We start from the raw sequence: 14505 nt of genomic DNA, 5'->3' as shown, positions 1-14505 counted from the left end.
GTTTAGGAAACCTAGGAATTAGAAGAGACGGTGGAGATGATTCTGCAGAAAGCTTGGTTGATAAAGAGTGTGAGCCAGAATAGCAGAGTAAAAGCCAGTGGAGACTAAGTGTGAAGGTGGAGGATGGGATAGGGAAAATAGACTTCAGAGCCCAGATGGCAGAGTTAGTCTGGGAGGAGGAAAGGGTGTCAAGGCCTGAGGTACAGGAAAGGTGAGAAAGGTTGGAAGAGGGGAAGTTGATAACGTCTGCCCACGGGCTTCTGTTTTCCTGTGACTGAGGAGCTCAGCTCCTGGTCTCATACCCAGTCCATCTTTCCTGTGATCACTGGGGCACTGTCCTCTCTGAGGAGTCAGATAGTAAGGATTTTCATCATCTTGTTTTCCCTCTTTCCTGCCATCTTTACTCACCAAGACTTCTAGCCAAGTTATTAAGCTATCCAAAACATGTTATTCTGATTTTTAAAACACAACCTCTTTCCCTCTCAGATAAATTAAGAAGTCTATTATAGTAATTTTCATCTGTGTCAGAAGCTACTTGAGGACATACATGTGCTTTTAATTCTCCTTTCTGCAAAGTTAGCTATTTGTTTTCATTCTAGCCTCTGGCTAGTTCTGTATGTAACTCATGGGTAAATTACTTCAGTTCAATAGGTAGCAGTAACCCAGGTTGACTCTTTTTTTTTAATATTGCCTAGTACTTTTTTTAAAAAAAGATTTATTTTTATTTATTTATACAAGCACTGGGTACAGTCAGAAGCGCAGGAGGGTGAGAGAATTCACCAGAGCGGGGAGCAGAGCAGGCAGAAGGACCAAAGTACACTGCTGAGGGGAGCAGCGGGCGGCAGGAGAGGTCTACGCACCATGTGGGACCCTCCTCCGGGGCCGGGGAGCAGCCGGGGATCAAACTGGCGCTGCAGAGGCTGGGGGCAGCTTCGCAACCCAGCGCTCAACCGCTGCGCCACCGGGGAGGCCCAAGGTTGATTCTTACTCCTTTTCAGAAATCCCATTTCAAACAGTGCATATCTCAGTAGTGGTTCAGGGAGGAAAAGAAGGTAAGAAGTTGGATTCAGGAAGAACATAAGCTTTCATTAATGGCTGACGTCAGAGTCTCAGGCTTTCTGTTTCCAGGAGCCTGACCCAACTGAAATGTCAAGGCATTAGATGAGAGGACTTGACCCCCCTTTTGCCCTTGGACTTGAGGCACCATGCCCATAAGCCAAAGGGGTCACACAGGGGTTGTTTGGAAGGGCATCATGGTTGAAATATAGACACACTATGAAACAGGACCCTTCCTGTATGTGGTTTTAAGATTCCTGAGTTGAAGTTTAGAAACTGATGCTATAAAGTGAAAATGAAATTCTACTGAGCATTCGGTGGAGGAAAAGCAGTTTATTGGCTCTCACATACAAAGCCCTGGGAGTAAGCATCCTTCTCATGATGGGACCTGTGATTGATGCCACCTCTGTGCCCCCACCTGGGAGTGAGCTCTTTGAAATAGCATAGTAGGAACTTTGCAGGTGGGTCTCATTTGGTTAAGTTACTGCTTTTGTGAGGCTCTGCTGCATCTTTATATTCTACCAAGGAGAAGATGGTAAATCAGAGTAATTGCTTCATCCCAAGGCACTTTTATATTGTGAAGGAAAAAGGTCCTGTTAAGAAACTCAAATTAACTTCTGCTGTTTATACTATGTGGAAAGGCTCTTTGAAAGCTGCTTGTCACACAGCCAGGTGGTGTATTTATCATGGAACAATTCCATTAGAACTTGACACTTGTTCTCATGACACCAAGACTTAGGATCCCTCAGGAGAAGCATTTAACCCTTGGAAATGCAAAGCTGTCATTTATCTGTCATCTCTCTAAAAACTCACTGGAGTATATTTACGAGAGAGATTTGAAACAGTCATCATTTTCACTGAGTAAGAAATGGAGTTGGGAATCAGTAAATGATCAGTAAAGAACTGATAAATGCCCAGTACCATGTTGCAGAAGCAACTTGTCTGCTTGTTCTATCATAAAGTGTGCTTACTCTGATATTTCATAATTCTTAAGGAATTCACAGTATAGAATTCAGGGGCTGGAGTATTAGTTAATTGCTAGTGCTGACTCATTCAAATTGTTTATCCCAGTTATATTTTATAGTTTTTAGAAGAATTTTTACTATATATCAACTGAAGAGGTTTAGCAGATCTTAGAAGTATGAACTGAAATTGTCATGATCTGAAAATTAACACCCTCTGCCTGGCACTTACTAACAAAGGATGGAAGAACCATTTGTCAAAGCCTGTCAGTGAACAAGCTCCCCAGGGAGCCAGGGGAACAGAGTGTGAGAATTCTGTCTCTGGTGCCAGACTGCCTGGCTTCAGACCCCAGCATTGCTGCTCGCTGGCTGTGACTTGGACAAGTTAGTTAACCTCAGAGCCTCTTATTACTTCACTGGCAAATGGGGATAATGTCTCTTGGGATTTCAAAGACTATTCAGTGAAATAATGCATATAAAGTGCTTTGTGTAATGGCCGCCATGTAGTAATAAAGCATAGTTGTTGTTATTAGCAAAATTTAATATGAACCTGATGGGGCTTGGAAGAGGCATTGGTCCTCTAAAAAGGCTATTTTCCTTTGGAATTTTTGTGGACTAAATTTATCTACGGGTGAAATGATTATAGCACATACCAACCTCAATTCTATGCCTGCTGTAGAACAGACTGGCAATCCTATAGCAGAGATCATAAATACTCTCAAAAGAGAGTGTCAAGATTAAGATTGGTGCAATCTTGGTAGTCAGCCAAACAAGCGAAAGGTTGGACTGACCATTTGAGCTGCCCATGGTAGGAGTAATCCCTCAGGGTCACACTTGGAATGCTGATGATGAGCCAGTGGTGAATGCTGTTGGGGAGAGGGTGGGGGGAAAATAGAGTGAACAAGTATGGGAACTCAAATTACTTGACTCAATAGAAAAGCCCAGTATAAATAAGCAGGAGCATAGTAATGGATTTAAGGGTTAGTTATAGGCACTGCTGACCAGTTCTCATTCCTCAACAGGTCTTTCATCACTATTACCTCCCCCTCTACCCTCACCACCACCATCACTACCACCACAGTTACAACAATTTGTGTCTCCAGTTGGGCAGATCCCTGCCTCTTTAACAAACTGACCCAGCCCCATCTTCTCTCAGCTTCAGTTGCTTCTGTCACCTACTTATTCCATGAATACCTTTCTGCCTTTCAGGCCACTTTGTCTATAAACTTTCACCCGTCTCTGTCTATAAACTAAGGAGAACATTTGAAAATAGACTTCAACAGCCTTGTTTTTCTCCAAGAAAGAATTACTGCTCTTTTATCATTTACTTTATAAATAATGAGATGTTATTACTTTGACTCATTAAATTTAAAGCAATTGTTATAATTTTGGAGTGTTTGTTTCTTTAATTATATACAGTAGCTGATATTGTACGTGTAGAGAACAGGGGAGTTTCTGTAAAATACTCTTCTCCTCTTAGAGCTCTTCTTCTTCCTATTTGCCTTTGTGGCTGCCAGTCCATACCCTAGGCATAGATTAGCATGTCGTCCTAGGACTATAATTGTGTCGTGACTGAAAAAAATCTCCTTTGAGATCAAGTTAGTCTAGGCTAATCCTGACGTGAACTCTAAAGAAAGGATGGGTGCCTCTTTGTTCTCCCTGGATCCTCCATTTATTCCCTCCGTATCAGACCTGCTTTCAGGAAGGGATCAGTTAGACTTATTTAGGGTGAGGTAGCAATGACAGGTTAGCAGTAGAAAAAAGGTATGAAACGTTAAACATTTAAAGTTTGATATGAAGTAGGATGATATGAGGAAGGGAAGGGTCACCTCCAAATACTCTCAGAGGCCATGTAATAGTAGTTTATGTATCTTGCACTGTAAGCTCTTCTACTTCCCCTGCCTCGCCGCCTCTCCTTTTCTCAATACCCAGTTCAAAACTGATCTCTTGCAGGAAGCAGTCAGGTTCCCCATGACCCTTCTTCTTGCCCACATGATGTCAATGTTCTTTGCTTGGTGTGGGCCCCTTCCTCCTTTTCCCCTTGTTTCCTAGACTGTTAGCTTGTCAGCAGCAGGAGAGAGCACTCTCAGCTCTATTTGTTTCCCCAGCACTTAACATGATAACTTTCAGGAGGGATTCAGGAAATTCCTTTGGACTAAAGTGAATTGTAGGAGGACAATATTTTTGAAACATGGAGAATATGATAGGAAACTTTCTTCAATAGGTCAGAGATTGTTCACTTTCTTTCCCTTGAATTCATTTATTTTCTAGACTCCAGCTATGGAGACACTTCAGTGGGTAGGATAATGGTTTTTCAGATTTTTTTAAGGGAATAAAATGCTTTGATGATTCTAGTCAAGGGGTGCAATTAAGTATATATACCCTTGGCTGGAAATCTCTTCTACTGGAAATGCATTTGTTGCAGTGTTCAGATTTAAATGGAATACATGTGGATCAATGCAGGAGAGGGAAGTAGTCTCTCCTGGGCAGCTGGGTCTGTGGGTCAAACCTGATGCACAGCTTGGGGAGTGGGCTGCAATAGCTCCTGTACTTGTCCCTCCAAGAGGGCAACTTGAGCAGAGATTGGAGCAGCTTGATTAGTGGGTAGATTATGATGAAAATGGTGATACCATTAACCCTAGCTGGCTGCCTTTAGAATCTGTAATTTTTTTTTTTTTTTAAGGAGAACTCTTGTTTTTTTTTGTTTATTTATTTATACAAGCACTGGGTACAGTCAGAAGCGCGGGAGGGTGAGAGAATTCACCAGAGCCAGAGCGGGGAGCAGAGTAGGCAGAAGGACCGAAGTACACTGCTGAGGGGAGCAGTGGGCTGCAGGAGAGGTCTGCTTGCCATGTGGGACCCTCCTCCGGTGGCCGGGGAGCAGCCGGGGATCGAACCAGCGCTGCAGAGGCTGCGGGCAGTTTTGCAACATAGCGCTCAACCGCTGCACCACCGGGGAGGCCCGGAATCTGTGATTTCTTTACTCATCTGTCCTCTTTTCTACTCTTCTATCTATATTACATGGAAATATCCTTTCTGTGTCTATGTTGTAGACAAAGACTTTTACACAATTTTTGTCTTTTTGTTGTCTTGGAGCATAAAATAACTATAACAACCCAGGCTTCTTGGAGTTCTCTCTGTTTCATTTGTCCCTTTTGCTTCTGTGGGGCTCACGTTCAATATTTATTAACACTGACTGTGTAGACATCAGAGTTTAGAAGTGGTCTGCTCTTGGCTTGTGAATAGTTCTTGCCTGGGTAAGCATGACGAAAGAAGTACTTTGGACAGGGCTGTTTTTTTTCTGCGTGATGTCTTCATGATATTTTTTAAAAAGATTTATTTATGCATACAAGAACTGTGGTATAGGCCAGAGGTGTGTGGGGGGGGGGTTGGTGGGGGGAGGTGGTGGTGAGAGGATTCACCAGAGACAGAGTGGGGAGCAGAACAGGCACAACTACTGAAGTACACTGCTAAGGGGAGAAGTGGGTGAGTCAGGAGAGGTCTGTTGCACCTTGTCAGTCACCTCCCTGGCTGAATATTGTACTCATGCTGCAGTGGCTGGGGATAGCTTCATAGTTTTGTGTCTTAACTCCTTGCACCACCAGGGAGGCCCTTTATGATGTTTTAATGATCAAACTCAAAAACTAAGTTCCTTGGATCTTTAAAAAGTTAACCTAGAGATAATATCCACCAGACTTGTCTTTTTGAAAAATTGTAAAGATAATTAAGGGACATATATGTGAAATCTTTTGAGCTTAGTAGAAGGAAGAAGCCATGAGGTTCAAAGGTTTACTATTATTTAGTTTCCTGCTGTTACCCTATCATCAAGGATGAAATTAATTGTGGGAATGATAATTTCATGTTTAGACATCTATTCATGCATACCCAGCACAATTGAATTGGTCTGAGTTCTACAAGATACCTCAATTTATAGATCAAAAACAAGTAAATAGGAATTGATCAGAAATGTTTTCTTTCTGTTTTTCACTTGCTGGGTTTTTTCTTCAAAATGTTTTTTTAAAAAGGAGTTGATTAAGAAATTTCATTTTCTGGGAATGTTATGCATATACAATAAATAATATATTGTAGCAGTTGGCTGTCTACTTTCTGCAAACTAAATAAATACATTTGGTGACATACATTTAAGGAGTGTGATTCTTGTAATTTTCACGAAATAAGGAAAAACTTCACAGATGATAGAGATTTTACCATCTGCTAGTAACAAAGAAATATAGCTTGTGACAGGAGGCTCTTACTGAATTTAATTCATTTTAGGAGACCAGGAATCTGAATTCACTACAATTTTAGTTAGCCAGACTTTGGGAAGCTGACCTGACTTGCAGGATGCCAGGGTAAGGATCCTTTGCTTCTAAAGCAAATGATATGGTTGGTCCTCATATTGTTTGAATGGCAGAGGAGGAAAAAAGAGTCAAGTCTTAATGGTAAGAGATCAAGAGAAAGGCACTCTTAGAATTGTGGGTACCTGCACACATTTCACTTATAGCTAGCGGAATGGTGAACTCACTGTGGAGTAGAGACTGTCTTTTTGAATGAAAAAATTTCTGTTTGTAGATGAGATAATAGTTCAGATGCTTAGGGAGAGATGGAAATGGCAAGTTTAGACTTTCTCTTACAGTGACATTTGCTTTAAGCAGATGCCATTTTCCCCTCCTAGGCCTGACATGATATGCTGGGTTCTGGACAGGACAAGGATAAGAGGTGGGTGAGTTACTATTAGGAAGAACTGAATACTCAGTGGACTCTACAAACCTGCCCAACTAAGGAGGAAAAGAGAAACCAAAGGGAAGGAATCCAAGATGTATTGCCTTTCTTTCTGGATTCCTTTGCTGTCTTCTGGAGGAGGATGATTATCATTTTGGTCATCTGGTTTTTTCTGATCGTGTGCACATATTGCAAGGTGCAAGCATTTTGGCAGTACCATAAAGATAGCTGTGCATGTCTGTTAGTAGATTATGTGGAGGGTTCTGAGGATGCTCAATCCTTCTTAGTGTTAGAAGCCATAGGCTGGGAATGGAGACAAAACCTCATTAGAGAACTTTAACTGACAGTGGTCTGCATCTAGGAATGCTTTTGGTTATCTTAAGCTTAAAGGAGTTGGGAATGAGGCAGGTTTGGTTAAAGAGGAGTATCAATTCCTCTGTCTTCAATGTTCTCAAATTAGGAAGTGACTCTTACTTACTCCCTTCCCCTGGAAGTGTAGTGAGACTGAGATCTGCTTAGTTGATCTTGGCTTTTATACTAATGCCTTTGTCTTAAACATCTAAACTGCATTACAAAATAGTTTGAAAATTTCATAGCTGCACTCCACATTGTTTCTCCCTTTTGCATCATGCCTCCTATTAGGACCCCTTTTCGAACTTGATATCCCTGTACCTTTGCCCCTGGATCTTCGGGGAAAATGCTGACAAACTCATGCATGCTAAGATACCAAGAATTGATGAGGTTTAAAGTGTTTTCCCTTCTGTGGTGTCTACATTTCTTACAGGGGTGAAGACATCTTAAACCAGAGGAATGACTCCCTAGTTGTGGAATTTCAGTCGTCAGCCAGCAGATGCAGGAGGTATTATTTTGGGCATGGGGACCTTCTCAGAAGCCCAGAAATCATCCTAAATGACCACCTACCTGCTCCATGTTACATAAGGCCTCTTTTGTTGATCATACCACTGTGTGTTGGGTTGATTGACCTGGCTGGGGCAGCATGTCTGTGGAAGTCTCTTTGCATGTATTTCTGTGTTTGGTGCTAACAGATGGCAGAATGTGCTAGAGAGGGTAAAAGTACAGCGCATGCAACACATGCTTATTCTTATGATTGAGATACTGGTATTGTTCCAGAAGTTAGAAAGTTCATAGTAAAACTGGAATTCTTTACTTGGTTAAAGCCTACTCCATGCCTGTCCACAGCATGAGCCTTGTATCCTCAGAGAAATCTCTATTTGAAGCCCATGGAATGTTCATGAAAGCTAGGATAGCATACTGCAAATGTCCATAAGCAGGGGTGAACTATCATGTCCTCTCCTTTGAACTTGAAGCCTGGTTCTGGGAATAAGTGCCATTTGCTTCTCATGCCTCCATGATGCTGGTTACTGTAACCACAGCCACTCCAGAGAATTCTTAATGGTTGTGATGTTGGAACAGTGAGCCTCTCAGGTGGTAAAACTGTGGCTTCAGACTTTCTGTCTATGAAGGTCACTGGTTAGACTCCCAAATCTAATAACTGCAGGTAATGTACTAAGAATGAATTAAAATGCTAATAGCCTACATGTTCTGGGTATTTTAACATTTCCTAATCTTAAATTTAAATGAAATGCCTTAGGTGCACTCACAGCCTTGCCGGAAGCGTGTTTAGCTTCCCCTCTTAGTGAAATTCAAAATATATTCTGGCCACAAGAGTATAACTAGGGAGATAAGCAATATTTATTTTATGATTATTTTATTTGTGCCTTCTACAGCAACATGACACAAATAATCTCTTTTACTCAAGATAGCAGGTCAGCTGAAAAATAAAAAAACAAAACTCATTGTTTTCATGAGTTTCTTTTAACTAGATTTTTTTATTAGCAACATCTTAATAGCAATACATTGGATTTTGGGCACCTAAAGCTATTTCAAAGTCTGTTTATAGATTATCTTTGTGTTTAAACTTTTTAACACCATGAAGCATCCCTGTTTTACAATGAAGATACTGGGTTGCAGAGATGTGTGACTTTTCCAGTAGCACTTGGCTGGTGGTGAGGAGAGAATTATGGTTAGCAGGTGATTGTCCTGGCTCTCTCCTCAGCTCTGTGTCCATTAGACCAAGTGTTAGCTCAAAGCAAAATGATGACAAGGTCACTCGAATTAAATGCTTCAGCTAGGAAATGAAGGCAGTGTTTATTTTGAGGGACACACCAGCTCCTTACAGTTATGGTATTAATTCTGTTGTCTACACTGAGGCTAGATTTCTTTATGTAGTGAGTTGAAAAAACAAGCATTTTTTTTTCCTTCACTACACAGGACACTTCCTTATTATTCATTGAATATGTTCTTTTATTTTCTCCTAATTAGGGGGAAGGACTACTGTTTCTTACTCAGTCCTAGTTATTAGGTGCCTGGTCACTTCATAATTGTATTTCGGGAGAATAGATATTAATTTTCTTTAGAAAAAGACTGAGTTCCTTGATGACACACTATAATTCAATTTCCGTTCTCTCCCTTCGTTGCCTGCACTGTTTCCGCCTAGCACATTTTTCATAGTTAGAAGGAGTGATAGTGTCAAATATATCAGAAGGAAGAATTGATTCAGTAGTAGTTTGACGACTTGACTGATTAACAGAGATCAGAAGAAGGCTCATAACTGTGAAAACCACAGCAGCATAGAGTTTTAACAGCTCTTTAGGGAGCTAGTTAATGAAAGAATCACTACAGAAACACAAGCATGCAAAAGGAAAGAAAGAAAATGGGAACATTCACATAGAACATTGAGGCTGTGTCATAAGAGGAAATACACTCATAATTTCTATTTACACATCACTGTAATTAGTGTCTGCCTTAAGATTAATTTCTGTCTTCTCTTGTCAGAGTTGTTTAGATATTTCCTTTTTCACTTACCAGGCAGAGAGGTCTAGTACTGGTTGGAACTTGTATCAAATATATTTTTCCTCCTGAAGAATGTAATTATGAGACAGCTGAGCTCCTCCAGCTTGATTAGGCTGCCTTTATCTGATCCATGTTCTTATCATCACCATTTGTCCATGAACCAGACTTCTGCACTTAGGCGGCTGTTAGAATGAGCTTTAGTCTTTAATTTTTTCGTGTGTGGTTGTTCTCTTTTCTTTCTCCCGATGCAGTGTCTATGAACCAGATAGAAATGTGTTACGGAGGAAAGAACGGGAAAGAAGAAATCAGGAAACTCAACAGGATGATGCAACCTTTAATTCGAGTTACTCCCTCTTCAGTGAACCCTACAAGGTAGACGGTTTTCAGTTCATCTCCTCCCCTCATGCCTACTTGGGACTGTGAGGGCAGTCTTGACTGGAAAAACTGACAGCCAAACCTCAGCTTTCTGCCTGTTCAACTCAGCCACCAAGAATGGGGTCCTCCCCCCACAAATCTTGGTGTCTAATGCACATCTTTATTGACTGTTTCCTCATTAAAATGTAACTTTTGTTTAATATTGAGATCTGCTTGCAGTGATTTTTATCAATAATATAGACCATGTCTGCATTGATTTTCAAAGTCAATAACACTTGGTTTCTTTCTAAGATATTTATTAGGAAACAAACACTGTTAAAAAGAGGTTGAGTTACATACTTGGCACACATGGATCATACTAGGGTCAGGATACCTGTTAGATCCAATAAAAGAATTGTTGGACTGTCTCTTATTTCCAAAGGCCAAAAATAATTTCTCTTGCAAAATGAAATATCTTTCAAGATTTACCTAATATCTTAGGCTCCTTCTTATGTAGCTTTGCCCCATGTTCATTTTAAACTTCCCTGTGACTATTTTGCCCGTCACTCTGGGTTTCTGAAAAGAATAATTACGTATTTAGAAATTAGAATCATAACAGTTTGAATCAAATGAATTTTAAAAAAAGCTTCCAGTGGGGCTAGCAGAAAAAAAAAAAATCTAATCCTGGAAGAAAATCTGGACTATTTCATGAAGTTTTAGCAGCAGTAAATATTCTGATTTCCTTAGCTACAATCTAGTGCCAGGGATAGAGTCCTTTTATGTACTGTAAGACAATGAACAGCTTTCTGGTTCTGGGGTGATGCAGAGTCCTGATGGACATCTTCAGATATGATGCCAATTTGGTTTCAGTTCTCATACTGACTTTGGCATCCCTAGTTTTGTGATTGATGAGGGCACCTCTCCCTTACTTGCCATGTTTCTGTTGTTTCTAACAATAATGTAGATGTATTTTTCTCTCTCCAGACAAACAAGGGGGATGAGCTCTCCAACCGGATTCAGAATACGTTAGGCAATTACGATGAAATGAAAGACTTTCTGACTGATAGATCTAATCAGAGTCACCTTGTTGGCGTTCCCAAACCTGGCCTTCCTCAGGCTTCTGTGAACAAGATCGATGAACATTTTGTTGCAGATTCAAGAGCCCAGACCCAGCCCTCATCTGTCTGTAGCACTGCATCTTCCACACCAGCATCTATCCCCGTGCAGCAGAGTAAGAGGGGAACCATGGGCTGGCAGAAGGCTGGGCATCCACCATCCGATGGCCAACAGAGAGCAAGTAAGCATGGACACAAGTTCCTTGATTTGCACAAACCTTCTAACCCAAAGAACCATAATAAAAAATCAAATCACTGTGTGTCCAGCCCCTCATCCTCATCTTCCTCTTCCTCTTTTTCTTCTTCTTCCTCCTCCTCTTCTGCTTCTGCTTCTTCTTCCAACTCAGCACAACAGGGCTCTCTCAGGACCTTGCTTGGAGATGGAGTTGGCAGACAGCAACCACGGGCCAAACAAGTGTGCAATGTAGAGGTGGGTCTTCAGACCCAGGAAAGACCTCCTGCTATGGCAGCCAAGCACAGTGGTGGTGGACACTGTGTTCAAAACTTTCCTCCATCCCTGGCTTCAAAACCCAGCCTGGTCCAGCAGAAACCAACTGCCTATGTGCGGCCGATGGATGGCCAAGATCAGGCTCCTGATGAGTCTCCGAAGCTTAAGTCATCCACGGAAACCAGCGTGCACTGCACGTCGTACAGGGGAGTCCCAGCCACCAAGCCAGAGTCCGCCAGAGCCAAAGCCAAGCTTTCCAAGTTTAGCATCCCCAAACAAGGAGAGGTGAGTCTTTTTTTTTTTAACCACTTACATGCATCTGAGTAGTACTAAGTGACTACCTGACAGATGTAAATTCAGTTCTCATGTTTCTTATATCACTGTGTAACTTGTTTCATGTGGTGGGAGTTATAGCAGTACTAAAGGCGGAAGTCCACATAGATAATGATGTCTTAGAATCTCAAATTGATTATAATCAGAAATTTTTAAGTGCCAACAAATTCCTTTGTGTATGCGTGTCTATGTGAGTTCAGGAAGGAATGTCTTCTTAAGTACAACACATTTCAGAGATTTTTTTTTTGTGGACAAGTCAGTATTGATGGAGATAGTATATATTGGAAATGAAATTACTTTAAAAACTAATTTTTAGTATAAAGAGGTTCATTTTTGGAAAGAGCTCAAAAACTCAACATTTCTGTCAGTTTTGAAATGTTCCAGGACAAACATCACAAAGTAAACTTCATAATGACTCATAGTGGTGTAAAAGATTCTATATTGAATATGTTGAATATTCAAATGTATCAGATGTTTATCTATATTATAATACTTGATATTCAGTTTCTTTTTTTTTCAGCTATGAACTCTTCTTGTGCTATAAAAATGCTCTTAGGGTCTCTGAAAAGAGTGAAGTCTCTTTAATTCAGAGGCTTCTGATTAGCATTTTTATTTTATTCTAAAATATTTTTTCATAGCATTCTAAGTTATATAGGTTAGATGTATAGAATATTAGGATTGTAGCAAAGAAAATCACATAATCACAGTGATAGCAAAGAGGCCATGACAAGTCAATGGAACAATAAATCTGGATGGAAGATGATGCTTTGTTTTAGAGAAGCCTCTCTCATACTATAGTCCAAATTGATGACAGTTGTCTAGAGCACATGAAGAAGAAATATGACTGCGCAGTTTTTGTTTTGCTGTGATACTAACTTAAAAAATTAAGTTCTGCAACATCATAGTACATAGAACTTTTTTTTTACATATTCTTCTTTAAAGATTGGATAATAATTAATGTGGCTAAAATATACTTTATCTTATTTGATTTAATTAAAAAAATGAAACAAGTGATTTGACATTTCTTCTTAGGTCTCGACAAGACTAAACCTTAACATTTCTGCGCTATCATCTCAGAAATCACTGTGCACTGATTAGGAGATGACATATGACCCTTAGAGCAGACTATTTGTTCACTCTGAGATGTTTGTATGGTTTCTAGTGAGAAAATTAAGTGACAGTCACTTCTTTTGATTTGTTTATCCCTGAAAGTGTTCATTGGGAATTAATAGAAGCAAAAGGTAACTTCTGCAGGCATTTATGTTTTTAAAAGTTTGTAGGGAGCACACATAGATACCACCTTACAAAACTGCGCTCATTTAACTCTTCGGTTTTTGTCATCGTCATTAAATGACCTGTACTGGCGAAAATAAATTATGGATTATCTTTGAACAGAGATGACTAATTTTTTGTACCACCAGGAATTCCTTTATCATTTTAATCCCACTTGTTAATGTAATTTTTATGTTTTACCAAAAAACTCCACATTTATTAGATATTTATTTTGAAACTTAATGAATCCATAAAGCCCTGGTTAAAAGGAAAGGATGAATATTTTTGATAACCAATACAGCCTTATGCAGGTAACTTGCAGTTTTCATTCTGCTTTTGGGTCATCAGTAGCGTGGTCTCTTTCAGGATGCCCTTGCAGGACCCCAGAGTGGGAATGACATATTGTACTAGTGTTTGCTAATCACAGAAAGAGGGAAATGCCTGAGATGGAGAGTCAGACCCAGAGAAGTAAGAGCTTTTATATAGGAGGTGTTTCACTTCTCTAACATGTAATGAGATTGAATGGATCTGCCTGCTCTCTTGCTATCATTCTATACTGAAAGCTTCACAGAGGTCAATCATGCATGGATAAAAAAGAGGCATGAAATGTTTGTAGAATAAAGTTATAATTGGTGGATGCTTTTTGGTCAGGGGAGATATGCATTCCTAACTTTAGCAAAAGCTCTTGCATATTATGGAAAATATGGTAATTTGAAACTTGTGACACTGTTTAAGTCCACTATCACAGCAAGAAAATGAATCTTAGCATCAGGATGGTTTCTTTCAAGGTATTTCCTATTTTTCAAACTCAAAGGGTTTTTTGGTTTTGTTTTTCATATTGCTCCATGAGATTAAGAACAACCCTTTTGTATTTATAGAGCTTTCCTATAAATGCAGTCACAGGTTCAAAACTGAAGAATTTTGTTCACTAATCTTATTTTACTTTTGAGAGAATATTTGCTTTTATTTTTTGGAAGGGGTAAAACAATTCAATGTGTCAAGCAATTTTAAAGATAGTAATGACTGCTTTATTTTACACATATGTCACCTCTATGAAAATGTCCCTTTAATAGTAGTGGCATTGGCTTCCAGTAAGGTAGGGAATGTGTAATTTAAGAAAATTGAGAGAGGAGATGACCTGAAGGTAACTTACATTTCTTGACTCTACTTTTTCAGGATGCTAGTTCTAGAGCAGGCTAGGACTGTGAAGAATTTGCAGACTAAAAGAAAGTGTGAGGTAAAAATGACAGATAGACAACGGAGGTACTAATATAGCTGTATGGGGTTGTGTAGGTACATTCCTTATAAGAAAAACAAATCAATGACTAGGTATAATGTGATGTGAAACATTTTTTTAAAAATCTAACAT

The 14505-nt window shown here is 39.8% G+C and overlaps 1 protein-coding gene across 1 annotated transcript in view; it reads left to right on the top strand.

Annotated features, from left to right (window-relative positions):
• Positions 1–14505, top strand: part of AFF3 (ALF transcription elongation factor 3) — a 479720-nt gene that overhangs the window by 81267 nt on the left and 383948 nt on the right. Inside the window, exons 2-5 of the mRNA XM_054701906.1 lie at positions 7525–7599; positions 9866–9986; positions 10953–11265; positions 11431–11816. Coding sequence (XP_054557881.1) covers positions 7525–7599; positions 9866–9986; positions 10953–11265; positions 11431–11816 — 895 coding nt within the window. The remainder of the gene's footprint in view (positions 1–7524; positions 7600–9865; positions 9987–10952; positions 11266–11430; positions 11817–14505) is intronic.

Source organism: Talpa occidentalis, unplaced genomic scaffold, assembly GCF_014898055.3.
Source record: "Talpa occidentalis isolate TD23 unplaced genomic scaffold, MPIMG_talOcc4v2.1 talOcc4.5, whole genome shotgun sequence".
Classification (NCBI taxonomy): domain Eukaryota; kingdom Metazoa; phylum Chordata; class Mammalia; order Eulipotyphla; family Talpidae; genus Talpa; species Talpa occidentalis.
Note: the sequence above shows the minus strand (reverse complement) of the source record. Positions and strands in the feature narration are given on the sequence as shown.